The sequence below is a fragment of the Tachyglossus aculeatus genome, chromosome 21 (genome assembly GCF_015852505.1).
Source record: "Tachyglossus aculeatus isolate mTacAcu1 chromosome 21, mTacAcu1.pri, whole genome shotgun sequence".
Lineage (NCBI taxonomy): Eukaryota > Metazoa > Chordata > Mammalia > Monotremata > Tachyglossidae > Tachyglossus > Tachyglossus aculeatus.
The window spans coordinates 14,209,626-14,224,272 of record NC_052086.1 but is presented as its reverse complement, the minus strand read 5'-3'; the positions used below and the strand labels follow the sequence as shown (position 1 = coordinate 14,224,272).

The following is a 14,647-nucleotide window of genomic DNA, read 5'->3' as shown; positions in this document are numbered from 1 at the left end:
CTCCCGGGCGATGCCGCTCGGGCCTCTCGAGGACCCGGCCCGCCCCACCCCCCTACCTTGTGGAGTCGCTTGACCAGCCCCTCGTTGTACTCCTGGCTGCCCTCAATCATGCCCGTCAGGGGATTGGAGAACCATTCCTTGAATTCGCGGTGGGACTGGAAGACATGGGGCATCAGGAAGTGCATCAGGGACCACAGCTCCATCAGGCTGTTCTGGAGGGGCGTCCCAGTCAGGAGCAGGCGTCGCTGGCTGTGGGGAGGGAGCGGGGGGAACGGTTAGCAGAGCCGGGGCTCCGAGCCCCACCGCCCTTCCCGGCGTGGCCCGGGCCTCCCACGGCCCCCCTTCCCTGCGGCTTCCAGGGAAACACCACGTCCCGCTCCCAGCCGCGGTCTCCTCCCAGCCCCCCGAGTCTTTCTCTCTCCCTCTGAACCCCCATCCCACCTGTTGAAATTGAGCAGCGACTGCCAGCGCTGGGACTTGAAGTTCTTGATGTTCTGAGCTTCGTCCAGGATGAGGTAGCGCCAGTTCTTGCGCCGGAAGGCCTGGTGGTCCTGCAGCACCAGCTTGTAGGACGTGATGCAGACGTGGAAGGCGTTGGGCTTCGTCCAGCCCTGAGGGACCACGGGAGGCAACGGCAGGGAGAGGCAGAGTTCAGGGGGAGAGGGGAAAGGGGGTCCGGGGCCCAGAAAAGGAGTTCCCGGGGAGAGTTCGGAAGATGGGCCTTGGGCGGGAGAGGGGGGGAGAGGATGGGTCCGTCTGAGCCGTGGCCGACGGGCTCGTGCCACCCTGGCTTCCCGCCGGGGAGCGGGGGCTGGGGGTGGAAAAGGGCGGCAACCACGACTCCAGGCAAACCCGGAAGGAGGGCCAGGAGGGCGCCGACCGATACCAGAAATCCCGCCCGTCGAGAGGGGTCCGTTGCCCACCACCGCACCCGGACACGTGCTGCCTCAGGCTGGTGCCCCCCTGCCCCACCCCGTCCGGGAGCCCGACAAGGGGGAAGGGGGCACTCGGCTCCGAACGGGAGACTCCGGGATTACAGTCCATGCAGTGTGCCGGGAGGGAGCGCGAGGGAAGGGAGGCGGAAAACAGCTTAGCGGGGGAGGGGGCGGGAGGGAGGGAGGAGGGCAGGGGATGGCGGGGAGGGGAGGAAAGAGAAACGAGAGACGGAACAGCGGGAAGGAAAGGAGGGCTCTGGAGAAGAGGGAGAGCCTGACCTGCCGCTTCAGTTTTCTCTCCTTCTGGGCCCCATAGTAAGTAAGGATCTTAAAGCTGGGGCACCAGCGCTTTAGTTCCATCTCCCAGTTCAACATCACACTGGTGGGGACGATGATCAAGTGGGGACCCCAGTTACCTGTTCGGAGGGGGTGGGGGAGGGCAGCGGTTACGCAGAGTCCCAGAACTCCGGCCCCCGCCGGTTCCCCGGCCTCAGCCCGGACCCTCCTCCTCCACCAGCCCCCCGGGGCCGGCCCCACCTCGGGACCCTCCTCTCCAATTCCCGGCTCCCAGTCCCGCAGGAATTGTGTGTGCTCGCTCGGGCGCTGTGTGCGAGTGTGCGGCTCATCGCCATCTCTGGACCTCCGGGGCTGGGTCCGGGGGACCCCACGATCCTCATCACCTGGCCCGGCGGGGGTGGGACCGAGAGAGAGACTTGGGGTGCCGTTCCGGGTGCCCAGGGTGGGCTGGGGGGTCCCCTCTTTCTCCAGTCTACGTGGGAACAGGGCAGGAAGTAGCCCTGGGGCGAGGTGGCGCGCGCCCCTTCACCGGCCCGCCCCACAGAGGATTACCCTTTTCACAAGCCAGGTGGGCCAGCAGGGAGATGGTCTGGATGGTCTTGCCCAGCCCCATCTCGTCGGCGAGGATGCCGTTGAGCTTCTTCTCGTACATGGTCACCAGCCAGTCCAGCCCGATGTGCTGATACTCGCGCAGCTGGCCCCTCAGCAGCAGGGGGATGGGCGTCTTCACCTACTCGGCCGGAGGAGAGGGCCGGGGTCGAGGCGAGGGATGACCGAGGGGGCGGGGACGGCGGGGGGGGAGGGAGGTATGGGGCAGAAGGCAGGGGGGTGGCAGTACCTGGGTGGTGGCCAGCGTGTAGCCCTTGGGCTGGAGGCTCTCGGCCGCAGCGGCGATGTCGGTAATCTCCTTCTTGGGACCCAGGGAGGCCGGAGGTCCCGGGGTGGGAGGGTCGCTGCCTCCCTCGGTTTCACTCCGCTCCTCGTCCTGGGCCAGCAAAAACTCCACCCCGAAATCTTCCTCTTCATCCTCCTCCTCCTCCTCTTCCTCCTCCTCCTCCTCCTCCGACTGGCCCCGGGACCGTGACCCGTCCTCCGACTCCTCCGACTCCAACCCCTCTGACTCGGAATCGTCGCTGGCCTCGTCCTCTTCGGAGTCGTCGTCGTCGTCCTCCTCCTCCTCCTCTTCCTCCTCACTGGGTTCCTCAGCCGATTCTGGAGAAAGAGGCAGCTTGGCTCTCCCCGCTCCCCTGTCCGAGTAGTCCCCCCCCACCACGCTTCCCTTCCCACGTACCAGACTGACTGCTGCTGTCCTCCTGGGAGGGCTCTTCCTCCTCCTCGTCCTCCTCCTGTTCCTCCTCCTCCTCCTCCTCTTCGCGGCCCGAGCTACTGGCTCCTTCCTCATCTTCGGCCTCGCTGGTGCTCTCGGAGGGCGGGGGCGAGGCGTCGGCGGCGTAGGCCCCCGCGTAACGCTGCAGCAATTCCTCCATGGACAGCTCTCCTGCAGGAGGGCCACCAGTCAGCCTGCGGCCCCGCTCCCAACGGCTCCCGGCTGGCCGGAACTCGGACCCCACTTGGGCGGGCGACGACGGGGAGAGGAGATCGCCAAGGGTGGGCTGCCTTGTCACTCCTCAGACGGGCAGGGGCTCCTGGACCCGCGTTCGAGGCCCGGGGGTGGTGACGGGGACGCGCCGCCCCCGATCCGGCCCCCTCCCCTGCCCGGCCGCCACCACCGCGCGCCTCCTTCACCTTCCCTGGCCAGCTCGCTCAGCTCCGTGGCGTGATCCACTTCCCCGGCCAACCGCTCCTCCGCCGCGATTGTGTCCTCTTCGTCCTCCGCTGCGGGAGAGGGGAGGCGGGGCTCCGTGAGCGGAGGGGCCCGGGCGGCCGGGGAAGCGGCGCTGAGGGGAAAGGGCTCGGGGGAGCGAGTCCCGAGGGGCTGACCTTCGTCCTCGTTGGCCGAAAACTCCTTGTCCTCTTCGTCGAGAGGCCACGGCCGCTTGTTACATTGGGGGCCGGGGGCCGGCGGCCGGCCCTGAAGGAGGGGAAAAGAAAAACGGCGGGGAGTCGTTGTACTCTCCCGAGCATTTAGTACAGTTCTCTGCACGTAGTAAGTGCTTAATAAGTACTGATGATGATGGTGGCGGTCAGGGCTCCCCGACTCCCCCGAGAAGACGCCCTCTGTCCCCTTGAGTCACTCTTGCCCGTGGCCCAAGCCCAGGGCGAGGAAGTGACCGAGGGTTCTGCTTTCAGCACCAGCTACCAAATCCGTGCCCCACAACCAGAGGCGGACCTGTGAAAGTGCTGGGTTTTTGGAAATAATAATAACAACGACGGCATTTATTAAGTGCTTACTATGTGCAAGGCACTATTTTAACCGCTGGGGAGATTACAAGACTACCATCCTTCCCGTCTCACAAGCCCGCAACCTTGGCGTCATCCTCGACTCCGCTCTCTCCTTCACCCCTCACATCCAAGCCGTCACCAAAACCTGCCGGTCTCAGCTCCGCAACATTGCCAAGATCCGCCCTTTCCTCTCCATCCGAACCGCTACCCTGCTCGTTCAAGCTCTCATCCTATCCCGTCTGGACTACTGTATCAGCCTCCTCTCCGATCTCCCGTCCTCGTGTCTCTCCCCACTTCAATCCATGCTTCACGCCGCTGCCCGGATTGTCTTTGTCCAGAAACGCTCTGGGCATGTCAGTCCCCTTCTCAAAAATCTCCAGTGGCTACCAATCAACCTGCGCATCAGGCAGAAACTCCTCACCCTGGGCTTCAAAGCTGTCCATCCCCTCGCCCCCTCCTACCTCACCTCCCTTCTCTCCTTCTACAGCTCAGCCCGCACCCTCCGCTCCTCTGCCGCTAATCTCCTCATCGTGCCTCGTTCTTGCCTGTCCTGCCGTTGACCCCCAGCCCACGTCCTCCCCCTGGCCCGGAATGGCCTCCCTCTGCACATCCGCCAAGCTAGCTCTCTTCCTCCCTTCAAGGCCCTACTTGAGAGCTCACCTCCTCCAGGAGGCCTTCCCAGACTGAGCCCCCTCCTTCCTCTCCCGCTCCTCCCCCTCTCCATCCCCCCCGCCTTACCTCCTTCCCTTCCCCACAGCACCTGTATATACGTATACATGTTTGTACATATTTATTACTCTATTTACTGGTTTATTTTACTTGTACATATCTATTCTATTCATTTTATTTTGCTAATATGTTTCGCTTTGTACTCTGTCTCCCCCTTCTAGACTGTGAGCCCACTGTTGGGCAGGGACCGTCTCTATACGTTGCCAACTTGTACTTCCCAAGCGCTTAGTACAGTGCTCTGCGCACAGTAAGCGCTCAATAAATACGATTGATTGATTACAAGGTGATCGGGTTGTCCCACGGGGGGGCTCGTGATTTTCATCCCCATTTGACAGATGGGGGAACTGAGGCCCAGAGAAGTGAAGTGACTCGCCCAAAGTCACCTAGCTGATAGCTGGCGGAGCTGGGGATTGAACCCGTGACCTCTGACTCCAAAGCCGGGGCTCTTCCCACTGAGCCACGCTGCTTCTCACGCTACCGCCTCCCCTTCCCCACCCCCCGCCACCACTCCTCTAGCGTGACCCCTGACCCCAAATACCACTCAAAGCTCCTAAGGGCTGCTCTTCCCCTCCTCCCTCCAACTCCTGCTTGCCTCGGCCCCCTCCCGCACCCCCAAGCTGGGTCTCCGACGGGCTGAGGCCCTCCGGCTGGGCCCGCCCACCCCTGCCCCGCTTATCTACTTTCTCAAGAGGCTCTCTCCAGCTCCCTCTCCCTTCCCTCCCCCCCGGCACCCAGCGTTCGGTCGCCCATCTTCCGCCCCTCCACCCCCTCAGCCGTGGGCACCTTCGGCCCCCGGGGGGGCTCTTCTTCCTCGCCATCCTCCTCCAGGGCATCTCGGGAGTCGCCGTCGCTGGAAGGACTGGAGGGAGCTGCCAGCAGCTGGGGGGGCAGAGAGCGGAGCAGCTCCTCCAAGGGCAGCTCCCCCTCCCGCCTCAGCAGCTCGATCTCCCGCCGCCTCGCCTCCACGTCGTTGCCCTCCTGCTGCTCTTCCACCTCGATGGTCTCCTCGTCGTCCTCCTCCTCTTCTTCCTGGGGCTGGAAGTCCCCGTCTTGGGAAGGAAGAGACGTCGTCACGGGGACGGTGGGGGGTCGTCGGGGCCGGAGGGGCGGCCGGGGGGGCACCCACCTTCGTCGTCGAACCGGAGGGCGGGGGGCGGGGGGGGGGCTGGAAGCGGCGGAGCCGGTGTGGGAGGAGCCGAGGCCGGGGGAGGAGCCGGCCTTGCTCGGGGCGGGGGCCGGGGGCTGGTTGAGGCTTTGGCTCAGCAGGTCCGAGTACTTCTCCGTCTGGCCCACGATGAAGTCCAACTGCAGGTCCAGGGCCTTCTTCCGCTTCTCCTCCAGGCGCGACTGCTGCTTAAATTGAACCACCTGCCGGGAGGTCAACCGGTCACCCGGGGCCACCGGGAGCCCGCATGACTGGCCGCCCGCCCGCCTTTTCTGCTGCGGGGCCTTGGACGAGTCGCTTGACTTCCCGGGGCCTCAGTTCCCTCATCTGCAAAATGCGGACTCAATTCCTGGGCTCCTTCCTACTTAGACTCGAACCCCCTGTGGGACCTGAATATCTTGCATCTGCCTCAGTGCTTAGCCCACTGTTTGGCACAGAACTGGCGCTTTAACCAACACCACAGTCATCGTAAGCTTCACCCCGCCCCCAGGGCACCCCGAGTTGAAGGGGCGACAGATCCTTGAGTGGAGTGAGGGCCCCCTGGGTTCCTGGAAGTCACGCGGGCTAACTGGGGCTGGTGGGAGATAATAATAATAATAACGGTGGCATCTGTTGAGCGCTTACTACGTGCAAAGCACTGTTCTAAGCGCGGGGCAGGATACAAGGTGATCAGGTGGTCCATGTGGGGCTCACAACCTTAATACCCATTTTACAGATGAGGTAACTGAGGCCCAGTGAAGTGGCGTGCCCAAAGTAACACAGCTGACAAGTGGCGGAGCCGGGATTTGAACCCATAATAATAATACTGATGGCATTTGTTAAGCGCTTACTATGTGCAAAGCACTGGGGAGGATACAAGGTGATCAGGTTGCCCATGTGGGGCTCACAGTCTTCATCCCCATTTTACAGATGAGGTCACTGAGGCCCAGAGAAGTGAAGTGGCGTGCCCAAAGTAACACAGCTGACAAGTGGCGGAGCCGGGATTTGAACCCATAATAGTAATAATACTGACGGCATTTGTTAAGCCCTATGTGCAAAGCACTGTTCTAAGCACTGGGGAGGATACAAGGTGATCAGACTGCCCCGTGTGGGGCTCACAGTCTTCATCCCCATTTTACAGATGAGGTCACTGAGGCCCAGAGAAGTGAAGTGACTTGCCCAAAGTCACACAGCTGACAATTGGCGGAGCCGGGACTTGAACCCATGGCCTCTGACTCCAAAGCCCAGGCTCTCTCCACTGAGCCCCGCTGCTTCTCGGGCTCTCACACGGACAGACCCCGACTGATTACCACTAGAAGGGGGCTAGGACCCGCCCGGCCCGCCCCACGGCCCTCCCCACCTTCTCCACGTTGCTCCAGAACTGCTTGACCTCCTTGGCGATGGAGGCCGCGATGCGCCGCAACTTGGCCTGCTCCTCCCGCTTGGCTCGCTCCTCCTTTTGACGCTGTTCCTCGTGATGGCGGATCACCATGCGCACCACCTGGGAGAGGACCCGGACCCCCCCCGGACGTTTGGCGGCCCCGTGCCGGCCCTCCGGACCCACGAGCGAGGGACTGGAGCAGAACCAATCGGGAGGGGGGAGGTCGAGACCTTCCCAACTCGCTTCCACCGGAGCAGGTAATAGGAACTCAGATCCGGGGGCTGAGGGGTACGGCTGCCACGTTCCCAGGCCCTTGGGTTCCTATTTCGGGTCCTTCCGACTTCTCCGGCCCTCTCCGTTTCCCGGGGGGGGATATTTCGAGCACCGAGCAGCCGCGCTGGGTGGAACTCGCTCACCTTCCGGGCCACCCCGCGCTTCCAACGCCGCTCCTGAGCGAAGTCGGCCGAAAGCCACTGCATCTCTTCGCACAGGTAATCCCAGTGTCCTTTGGGCCGGACGGGCTCGGGGACCTTGGGAAGCCGCCTCAGGGACCAGAAGCCCTCCTTCCGCAGCTCTGCAATCCGGGTTTCGATCTCTGCTTCCTGGAGGGGGGGGAGACGGGAAAGTCAGAGAGACACGGGGGTCGCCGGCTCCCACCCTCAACCACCCCATCGGGACAGGGGAGCCGGAAAAAGCAGTAGGAGATGGTCCGTGAAATTAACGCCGCTATCGTCGTTACGACTGTGACCGTTACTACTGCTAAGAGATTAATAACGATGGCACTTAACATCTGCACACAGCAAACACTGAGGCACGCACAAGAGAGCCCGCGGCTCCCAGTCTGAGAGGGAGGGCAAACAGAGAGAGCTTCCTGCCTCGTCATCGTGCAAGTACTAGGGAAAGTGACACGTGTGGAACGGGGGCTCGGTCTAACCTAGTATCTACCCTGAAGTTTAGCACAGTGCTTGGCCAGTTAAGTCTATTCATCATGAACCTTTTTTATTATTACCACTACTACTACTACGGTGATGGGTTTGCTGAAGTCTTTCATTCAATTCGTTCAATCATATTTGAGCGCTTACTAAGTGCAAAACACTGTACTAAGTACTTGAGAGAATACAATATAACACCACGTTCCCTGCCTACAGGGAGCTCACAGTTTAGAGGGAGAGATAAACATTAACATAAGTAAACACATAAATAAATGTCTTCTAGAGTGTGAGCTCGTTGTGGGCAGGGAACGTGACTACCAACTCCGTTCTGTTGTACTCTTCCAAGGGTTTAGTACAACGCTCTTCACGCATTACGCGCTCAGTAGATACGAATGACTGATTGATTGAGTCCCAGAGGCCCGGGCCAGGCAGCGCTGGATCAATCAATCAATCAATCGTATTTATTGAGCACTTACTGTGTGCAGAGCACTGTACTAGGCGCTTGGAAAGTCCAAGTTGGCAACATATAGAGACAGTCCCTACCCAACAGTGCGCTCACAGTCTAAAAAGGGGAGACAGAGAACAAAACGCTGGAGGGGAGCTGGGTGAGTCAGCAGGAAGGGAGAATAGTCACGGGGATACGGGGGGATGTCAAAGCAGATCCACGGGACCCACCGATGGGGAAGGCGCAAAGCGAGAAGGGCCGGGGATTAAAGGGACGGTTGGGACCGGGCCGGCGAAGGATGGCTACCTGCGACCTCTCTGACGGTTCCCAGGGCCCCGAGAAGTCGAGTGGCAGTGTTTGCTGAGCGCTCACCGTGTGCGTGCAGAGCACTGGACTAAACGCTCGGGAAAGTCCACTCCAAGAGTTGGGAGAGGCGAACCCTGCCCAGGAGGAGCAAGGGGCCTACGGGGTGGGGGGAAGACGGTCAGGCCTCGGCCCCGCCACCTACGTGCTTGGCTTGCTCGGCGATCTCGGCGTGGCTCTTCTCCCACTTGGGACCTCGGCTGGACGGGTCGGCAGGCTGGGGCAGGCCCAGCCCTCCCAAGGGCAAGCCGGGCCCATCCAGAGAGCAAGGGGGCCCATCCAGGGAGGAGTCCTGGGCCAGGTGCTGCGGGGACAGCCCGCCTGCCCCGCTTGAAGCCGGGGAGCCAGACGAGGCTGGAGACACGGGGTTGCTGCCCGTCATGCTGTCCGACACCATCTGCGCAGAGGGGCGGGGGGACGGATTGGGGAGGAGCGGGGAGAGGACAGCCCGCTCCTAATCCCCACCCTCAGGCGGCTCACTCCTTCCTCAGAGAGGAGCTCAGCCACCCCGTCGATCTCCTCCGAACGCTTCGAGCCTCGCAGGGGAGGGGGAAGGACCGTGCCCACTCTTCAATCCCCCCCCACACGGTCCTCCGGCCGCCTTCGCTCACCTGGGACTGCAGAACTGGGAGCGGCGGGTGGATGGGGGAGGGGCTGCTCTGCATGGTCCCACCCCCGGGGTCCACGCTAGGTGCCTGGAGGATGGTGTCGTCGTCACCACCGTCACCACCGCTGCTGCTGCTGCTGCTGCTGCTGGCCGAGGGGCTGGCGTCCGGCTGCAGGGCATGCTGGGAACCGGCCTCATTCTGGGCCGCTGGCCACCGGGACCCGCCGTCCAGGGCCCGGGGCCCCCCGGGGCGTCCCAGCCTCCGCTCAGGTCCACTGGCCTCTGCTGTGCCTGCCGCGGGGGTAGAAGGGATGACGGATCGGGAGAGACGGCTCAGGAGAGCGCAGAGGAGGGAAGCGGGGGAGAAAATGAAAAACCAAACCACCCAGTTCCGCCGGAGTCTCCTCTCCTACTATCGTTGTCCGAGAGGCCCAGCTCTGACCCTCCGTTAACGTTACCGATCCCTTCCGGAGGACCGAAAACCGACTGCGATCGCTTCTCTCCCCCGGGCCGCCCTAATCACCCCCGCATCTCCAGTTCCTCCCCGCTGGGCCAAGGAGCCACCATCCTCTCCTCACCTGTGTGAGCTGAGACCACGCCCGCCGTGAAAGTCTGCACTTCCACGGTGCCGCCGTATCGAAAGAAAGCACACCTGAAACGAGGGGAGCGGGGAAGGGAGCCATCGGCAACTAGGAGTGGTGGAGGAGACCCTCTCGACTCTGCCCAGCCCACTGTAGAGCCTGCTGCCTCCCTCGATTTCTATCCACCCGACGGTGTGGTGGGAGTCGATTCTTAGGTACGGAGGAAGGGGTGAAAAGAGAGGAAGAGGAGCTTGAATCCAGGGAGGGGGGAAAAGGGATGGCATAAGACAGCTGTGGGAAGGAAGACTCTTACAGCCCAAGGAAAGACGAAACTGGCACTGTGGAAAAGGACCCGAGCAGCCAAAAGAAAGAAAGGCTAAGGAATTGTTATTAGTATCAATAACGCTAATAACGATAACATCTGTTAAGCCCTTGCTGTGTGTTTAGTAAGCACAGAGGCGGACGCAAGATAATCAGGTCAGACACAAGCCCCGTCCCACGTGGAACTCCCAGTTTGAGGCGGAAGCCCTCCGATCCCCAGGAATGTACAGCGTGCACGGGAAACGCAGACCCTTGGTATCTTAGGAATGGCGTGGAAAGTGACCGCTCATCATCAGACCCGCCCTTACTTCGGGGTGGCTCTTGGGAGGTTTCTTACTTCCCCCCTAACGGTACCGTTCGCTTCCAGAGTCGGAGCGGTTCGGGGACAAATCAGATCTCACAAGGACTCGGATCTGGAGGAACAGGTGATCGCGCGGGGAATTACTCTGCACCCGGAAGCTGAAAAGGGGTTCCACTTAGTTGGCTCCCGGGAAGTATTCCTTCAGGATTTAAAGGAAGCTCCTTTTGACATTTTTCCTGGCAACCTGCTCCCTCATGACCTGATCTACCTTCTCACCGGTGTTTATCACCCCAAGTCCCCTGGGGAAGCTTGACACCCCCTCGTCCTCGCCAATCACCCCTCCCTCCCCAGGACACTGGATAGCCTCTGTCCCCCCTCCCATGACCGGATCCCCCCCGGCCCAACTTGTACTTCCCAAGCGCTTAGTACAGTGCTCTGCACACAGTAAGCGCTCAATAAATACGATTGATTGACCTCTGACCTTCCACCCCCCCCACGCACCACCAGAGAAGCAGCGTGGCTCAGTGGCAAGCGCTTCGTCCAGTGCTCTGCACACAGCAGGCGCTCAATAAATACGATTGATTGACTGACTGGCAAGACGGGCTTGGGAGTCGGAGGTCGTGGGTTCCAATCCCGGCTCCGCCACTTGTCTGCTGGGTGGCCCTGGGTAGGCCACTTCACTTCTCTGGGCCTCAGTTCCCTCGTCTGGAAAATGGGGATGGAGGCTGGGAGCCCCACGTGGGACAACCTGATCGCCTTGTATGTCCCCGGCGCTTAGAACAGTGCTTGGCACATAGTAAGCGTTTAACAAATACTATTATTATTATTATTATTACTATTATTATTATTATTATTACTCACCCTATCAATCAGCCCGCCCGGTCCCTTGCCGCGCGTCCCCGCCCCTAGCGCGCGCGCGCGCCCCCTCACGCCGGGCCCCGGCAAAGAGCTGCGCGTGCGCAGTGGAGGAGAAGAGGGACAGAGCGCGCGCGCGCGCCCCCCACGCCGGGCCCTGGCACAGAGCTGCGCGTGCGCAGTGGAGGGGCAGGGAGAGGGAGCGCTCGCGCGCCCCCCAGCGCCGGGCCCCGGCAAAGAGCTGCGCGTGCGCAGTGGAAGGGAATGGGGAGGGAGCGCTCGCGCGCCCCCCCGCGCCGGGCCCCGGCAAAGAGCTGCGCGTGCGCAGTGGAGGGGCAGGGGGAGGGAGCGCTCGCGCGCCCCCCCGCGCCGGACCCCGGCAAGGACGAGCTGCGCGTGCGCAGTGCAGGGGAAAGGGGGGGCGAGCGCGCGCGCGCGCGGGCCCCCCCACAAGCCGGTCCCCGGCAAAGAAGAGCTGCGCGTGCGCAGTGGAGGGGAAAAAAGGGGGGAAGCGAGCGCGCGCGCCCACGGGCTCCCACCCAAACTCCAGCCCCACGCGCGCGCACGCGCAGGGGAGAAGGGAAAGTGGTCACTCCTTTGCCCCATTGGGCATCCTCCTCCCCTCGCGCGCGCGTCCGGGAGGGTACGGATGGGGGGGAGCGGGAGTGCCCGAGTAGGGGACACGAGCACGCGCGCAGTCAGGGGCGCACCTGGGTCTCGCGCGCGCCTCTGAAGCACATTCGGGCGCGCGCACGCGCGCGCGGAAGGGCGGGAAGCCGGACCGGCCTCGCCGTCTAGGGGCGCGCGCGCGCCGGCCGTTCCGCGCAGCGCCTGGGGGGCCCCGGCTGGAGTTGCGCGCGCAGCGCCCCGAGGGGCGGGGGGGGGGAGCGGCGCGCTGCGCGCGCAACTCCGGCCGGGGAGGTGGGGGGGGGGGGGGGGGTGGCGCCCGCCATCTTGTCTCCTTACCTGCGTCCTCGGGGGCGCGCGCGCGCGCCGCCCCCGCCTTCCGCGCAAAAGGGAGGGGGGAGGGTCTTCCCCGGGCAGCCGCCGGCGGAGGTTTCCCCCCCCCGGCCCGGGAGCGTCCGTTTCCGCGGGCGCGGGTCCACCGCCGCCTCTTCGGTCGGGGCCGGGGTGCGGGAGGGTCGGGGAGGAGGAGGCAGGTCCCCGCGAAAGGCCGCCGCTCCTGAGGCCTCGCCAAAATGGCCGCCGCCACCCTCGGCCGCCGCCGCCACCACCAGCAGCAGCAGCAGCAGCCCGGCGCGCGGCCGCTCACGCCGCCGCCGGCCCGTCCTCTCGCGAGAGTTGGGGGAGCGACTGCGAGAACAGCGCGTGCGCGCGCGCGGGCGGGGGCTGACAGGAAGAGAAGGGAGGCGCGGGCCCACAATGGGGTCGTTTACCTCAGCCCACTTTTTGAGGCCCCCTTTCCCTAATTAGTCGTTAGGGCGTATTTATTGAGTAAACGCTGGGAAAGACCAACTGGGCAACGGTCCCGACCCAACAACGGGCTCGCAGGCTAGAAGGGGGAGACGGACTTGACAGGCGTCAAAACCATCAAAATGGATAAATAGAATTATAGATTTATTCAGTCAGTTGTATTTACTGAGCGCTCACTGGGTGCGGAGAGCTGGACAAAATGCTTCCAAAGTCCCAACTGGGCAACGTAGACGTTCCCAACCCAACAACAGGCTCACAGGGTAGAAGGGGGAGACGGATAACAAAGCAAGGAGACAGGCGTCAAAACCATCAAAATAGATAAATAGAATTATAGATTCAGTCAGTCTTATTTGTTGAGCGCTCACTGGGTGTGGAGCGCTGGATTAAATGCTTCGGAAGTCCCAACTGGGCAATGTAGACGTTCCCAACCCAACAACAGGCTTGCAGGCTAGAAGGGGGAGACAGATAACAAAACAAGGAGACAGGCGTCAAAAACATCAAAATAGATATAGAATTATAGATTTATTCAGTCAGTTGTATTTATTGAGTGCTCACTGGGTGCGAAGCACTGGACTAAATGCTTCGGAAGTCACAACTGGGCAATATAGAGAGACATTCCCAACCCAACAACAGGCTCACAGGATAGAAGGGGGAGACAGATAACAAAGCAAGGAGACAGCGTCAAAACCATAAAAATAGATAAATAGAATTATAGATTCAGTCAGTCGTATTTGTTGAGCGCTCACTGGGTGCAGAGTGCTTGACTAAGCACTTGGAAAGCCCAATTGGGCAACAGATAGACACCGTCCTGACCCAACAACGGGCTCACAGGCTAGAAGGGGTAGACAGGCAACAAAACAAAACAAGGAGACAGGCGTCAAAACCATCAAAATAGATAAATAGAATTGTAGATTTATTCAGTCAGTTGTATTTACTGAGCGCTCACTGGGTGCGGAGAGCTGGACTAAATGCTTCCAAAGTCCCAACTGGGCAACACAGACGTTCCCAACAACGGGCTCACAGGGTAGAAGGGGGAGACGGATAACAAAGCGAGGAGACAGGCATCAAAACCATCAAAATAGATAATTAGAATTATAGGTTTATTCGGTCAGTTGTATTTATTGAGCGCTCACTGGGTGCGGAGCGCTGGACTAAAGGCTTAGAAAGTCCCAACTGGGCAACGTAGAGAGACGGTCCTGACCCAACAACGGGCTCGCAGGCTAGAAGGGGGAGGCAGATAACAACACAAGGAGACAGGCGTCAAAACCATCAAAATAGATAAATAGAATTGTAGATTTATTCAGTCAGTTGTATTTACTGAGCGCTCACTGGGTGCGGAGAGCTGGACTAAATGCTTCCAAAGTCCCAACTGGGCAACACAGACGTTCCCAACAACGGGCTCACAGGGTAGAAGGGGGAGACGGATAACAAAGCGAGGAGACAGGCATCAAAACCATCAAAATAGATAATTAGAATTATAGGTTTATTCGGTCAGTTGTATTTATTGAGCGCTCACTGGGTGCGGAGCGCTGGACTAAAGGCTTAGAAAGTCCCAACTGGGCAACGTAGAGAGACGGTCCTGACCCAACAACGGGCTCGCAGGCTAGAAGGGGGAGGCAGATAACAACACAAGGAGACAGGCGTCAAAACCATCAAAATAGATAAATAGAATTATAGGTTTATTCGGTCAGTTGTATTTATTGAGCGCTCACTGGGTGCGGAGCGCTGGACTAAGCGCTTGGAAAGCCCAATTGGGCAACAGATAGACACAGTCCTGACCCAACAATGGGCTCACAGGCTAGAAAGGGGAGACAGGCAACAAAACAAAACAAGGAGACAGGCGTCAAAGCCATCAAAATAAATAGAATTATAGATTCATTCAGTCATATTTGTTGAGCGCTCACTGGGTGCAGAGTGCTGGACTAAAGGCTTAGAAAGTCCCAACTGGGCAACATAGACGGTCCTGACCCAACAAAGGG

At 61.0% G+C, this 14,647-nt stretch overlaps 1 protein-coding gene across 1 annotated transcript in view; it reads right to left on the bottom strand.

Moving 5' to 3' along the window:
* Positions 1 to 12,424, bottom strand: part of LOC119942063 (Snf2 related CREBBP activator protein) — a 30,669-nt gene extending 18,245 nt beyond the window's left edge. Inside the window, 17 exon segments of the mRNA XM_038762717.1 lie at positions 57 to 249; positions 442 to 611; positions 1,215 to 1,351; positions 1,785 to 1,962; positions 2,071 to 2,444; positions 2,524 to 2,730; positions 2,979 to 3,068; positions 3,174 to 3,264; positions 5,088 to 5,353; positions 5,431 to 5,467; positions 5,469 to 5,672; positions 6,809 to 6,949; positions 7,246 to 7,431; positions 8,715 to 8,966; positions 9,181 to 9,467; positions 9,755 to 9,828; positions 12,201 to 12,424. Coding sequence (XP_038618645.1) covers positions 57 to 249; positions 442 to 611; positions 1,215 to 1,351; positions 1,785 to 1,962; positions 2,071 to 2,444; positions 2,524 to 2,730; positions 2,979 to 3,068; positions 3,174 to 3,264; positions 5,088 to 5,353; positions 5,431 to 5,467; positions 5,469 to 5,672; positions 6,809 to 6,949; positions 7,246 to 7,431; positions 8,715 to 8,966; positions 9,181 to 9,234 — 2,580 coding nt within the window. The 5' untranslated portion in view covers positions 9,235 to 9,467; positions 9,755 to 9,828; positions 12,201 to 12,424.
* Between the last annotated feature and the right edge of the window lie 2,223 nt (positions 12,425 to 14,647).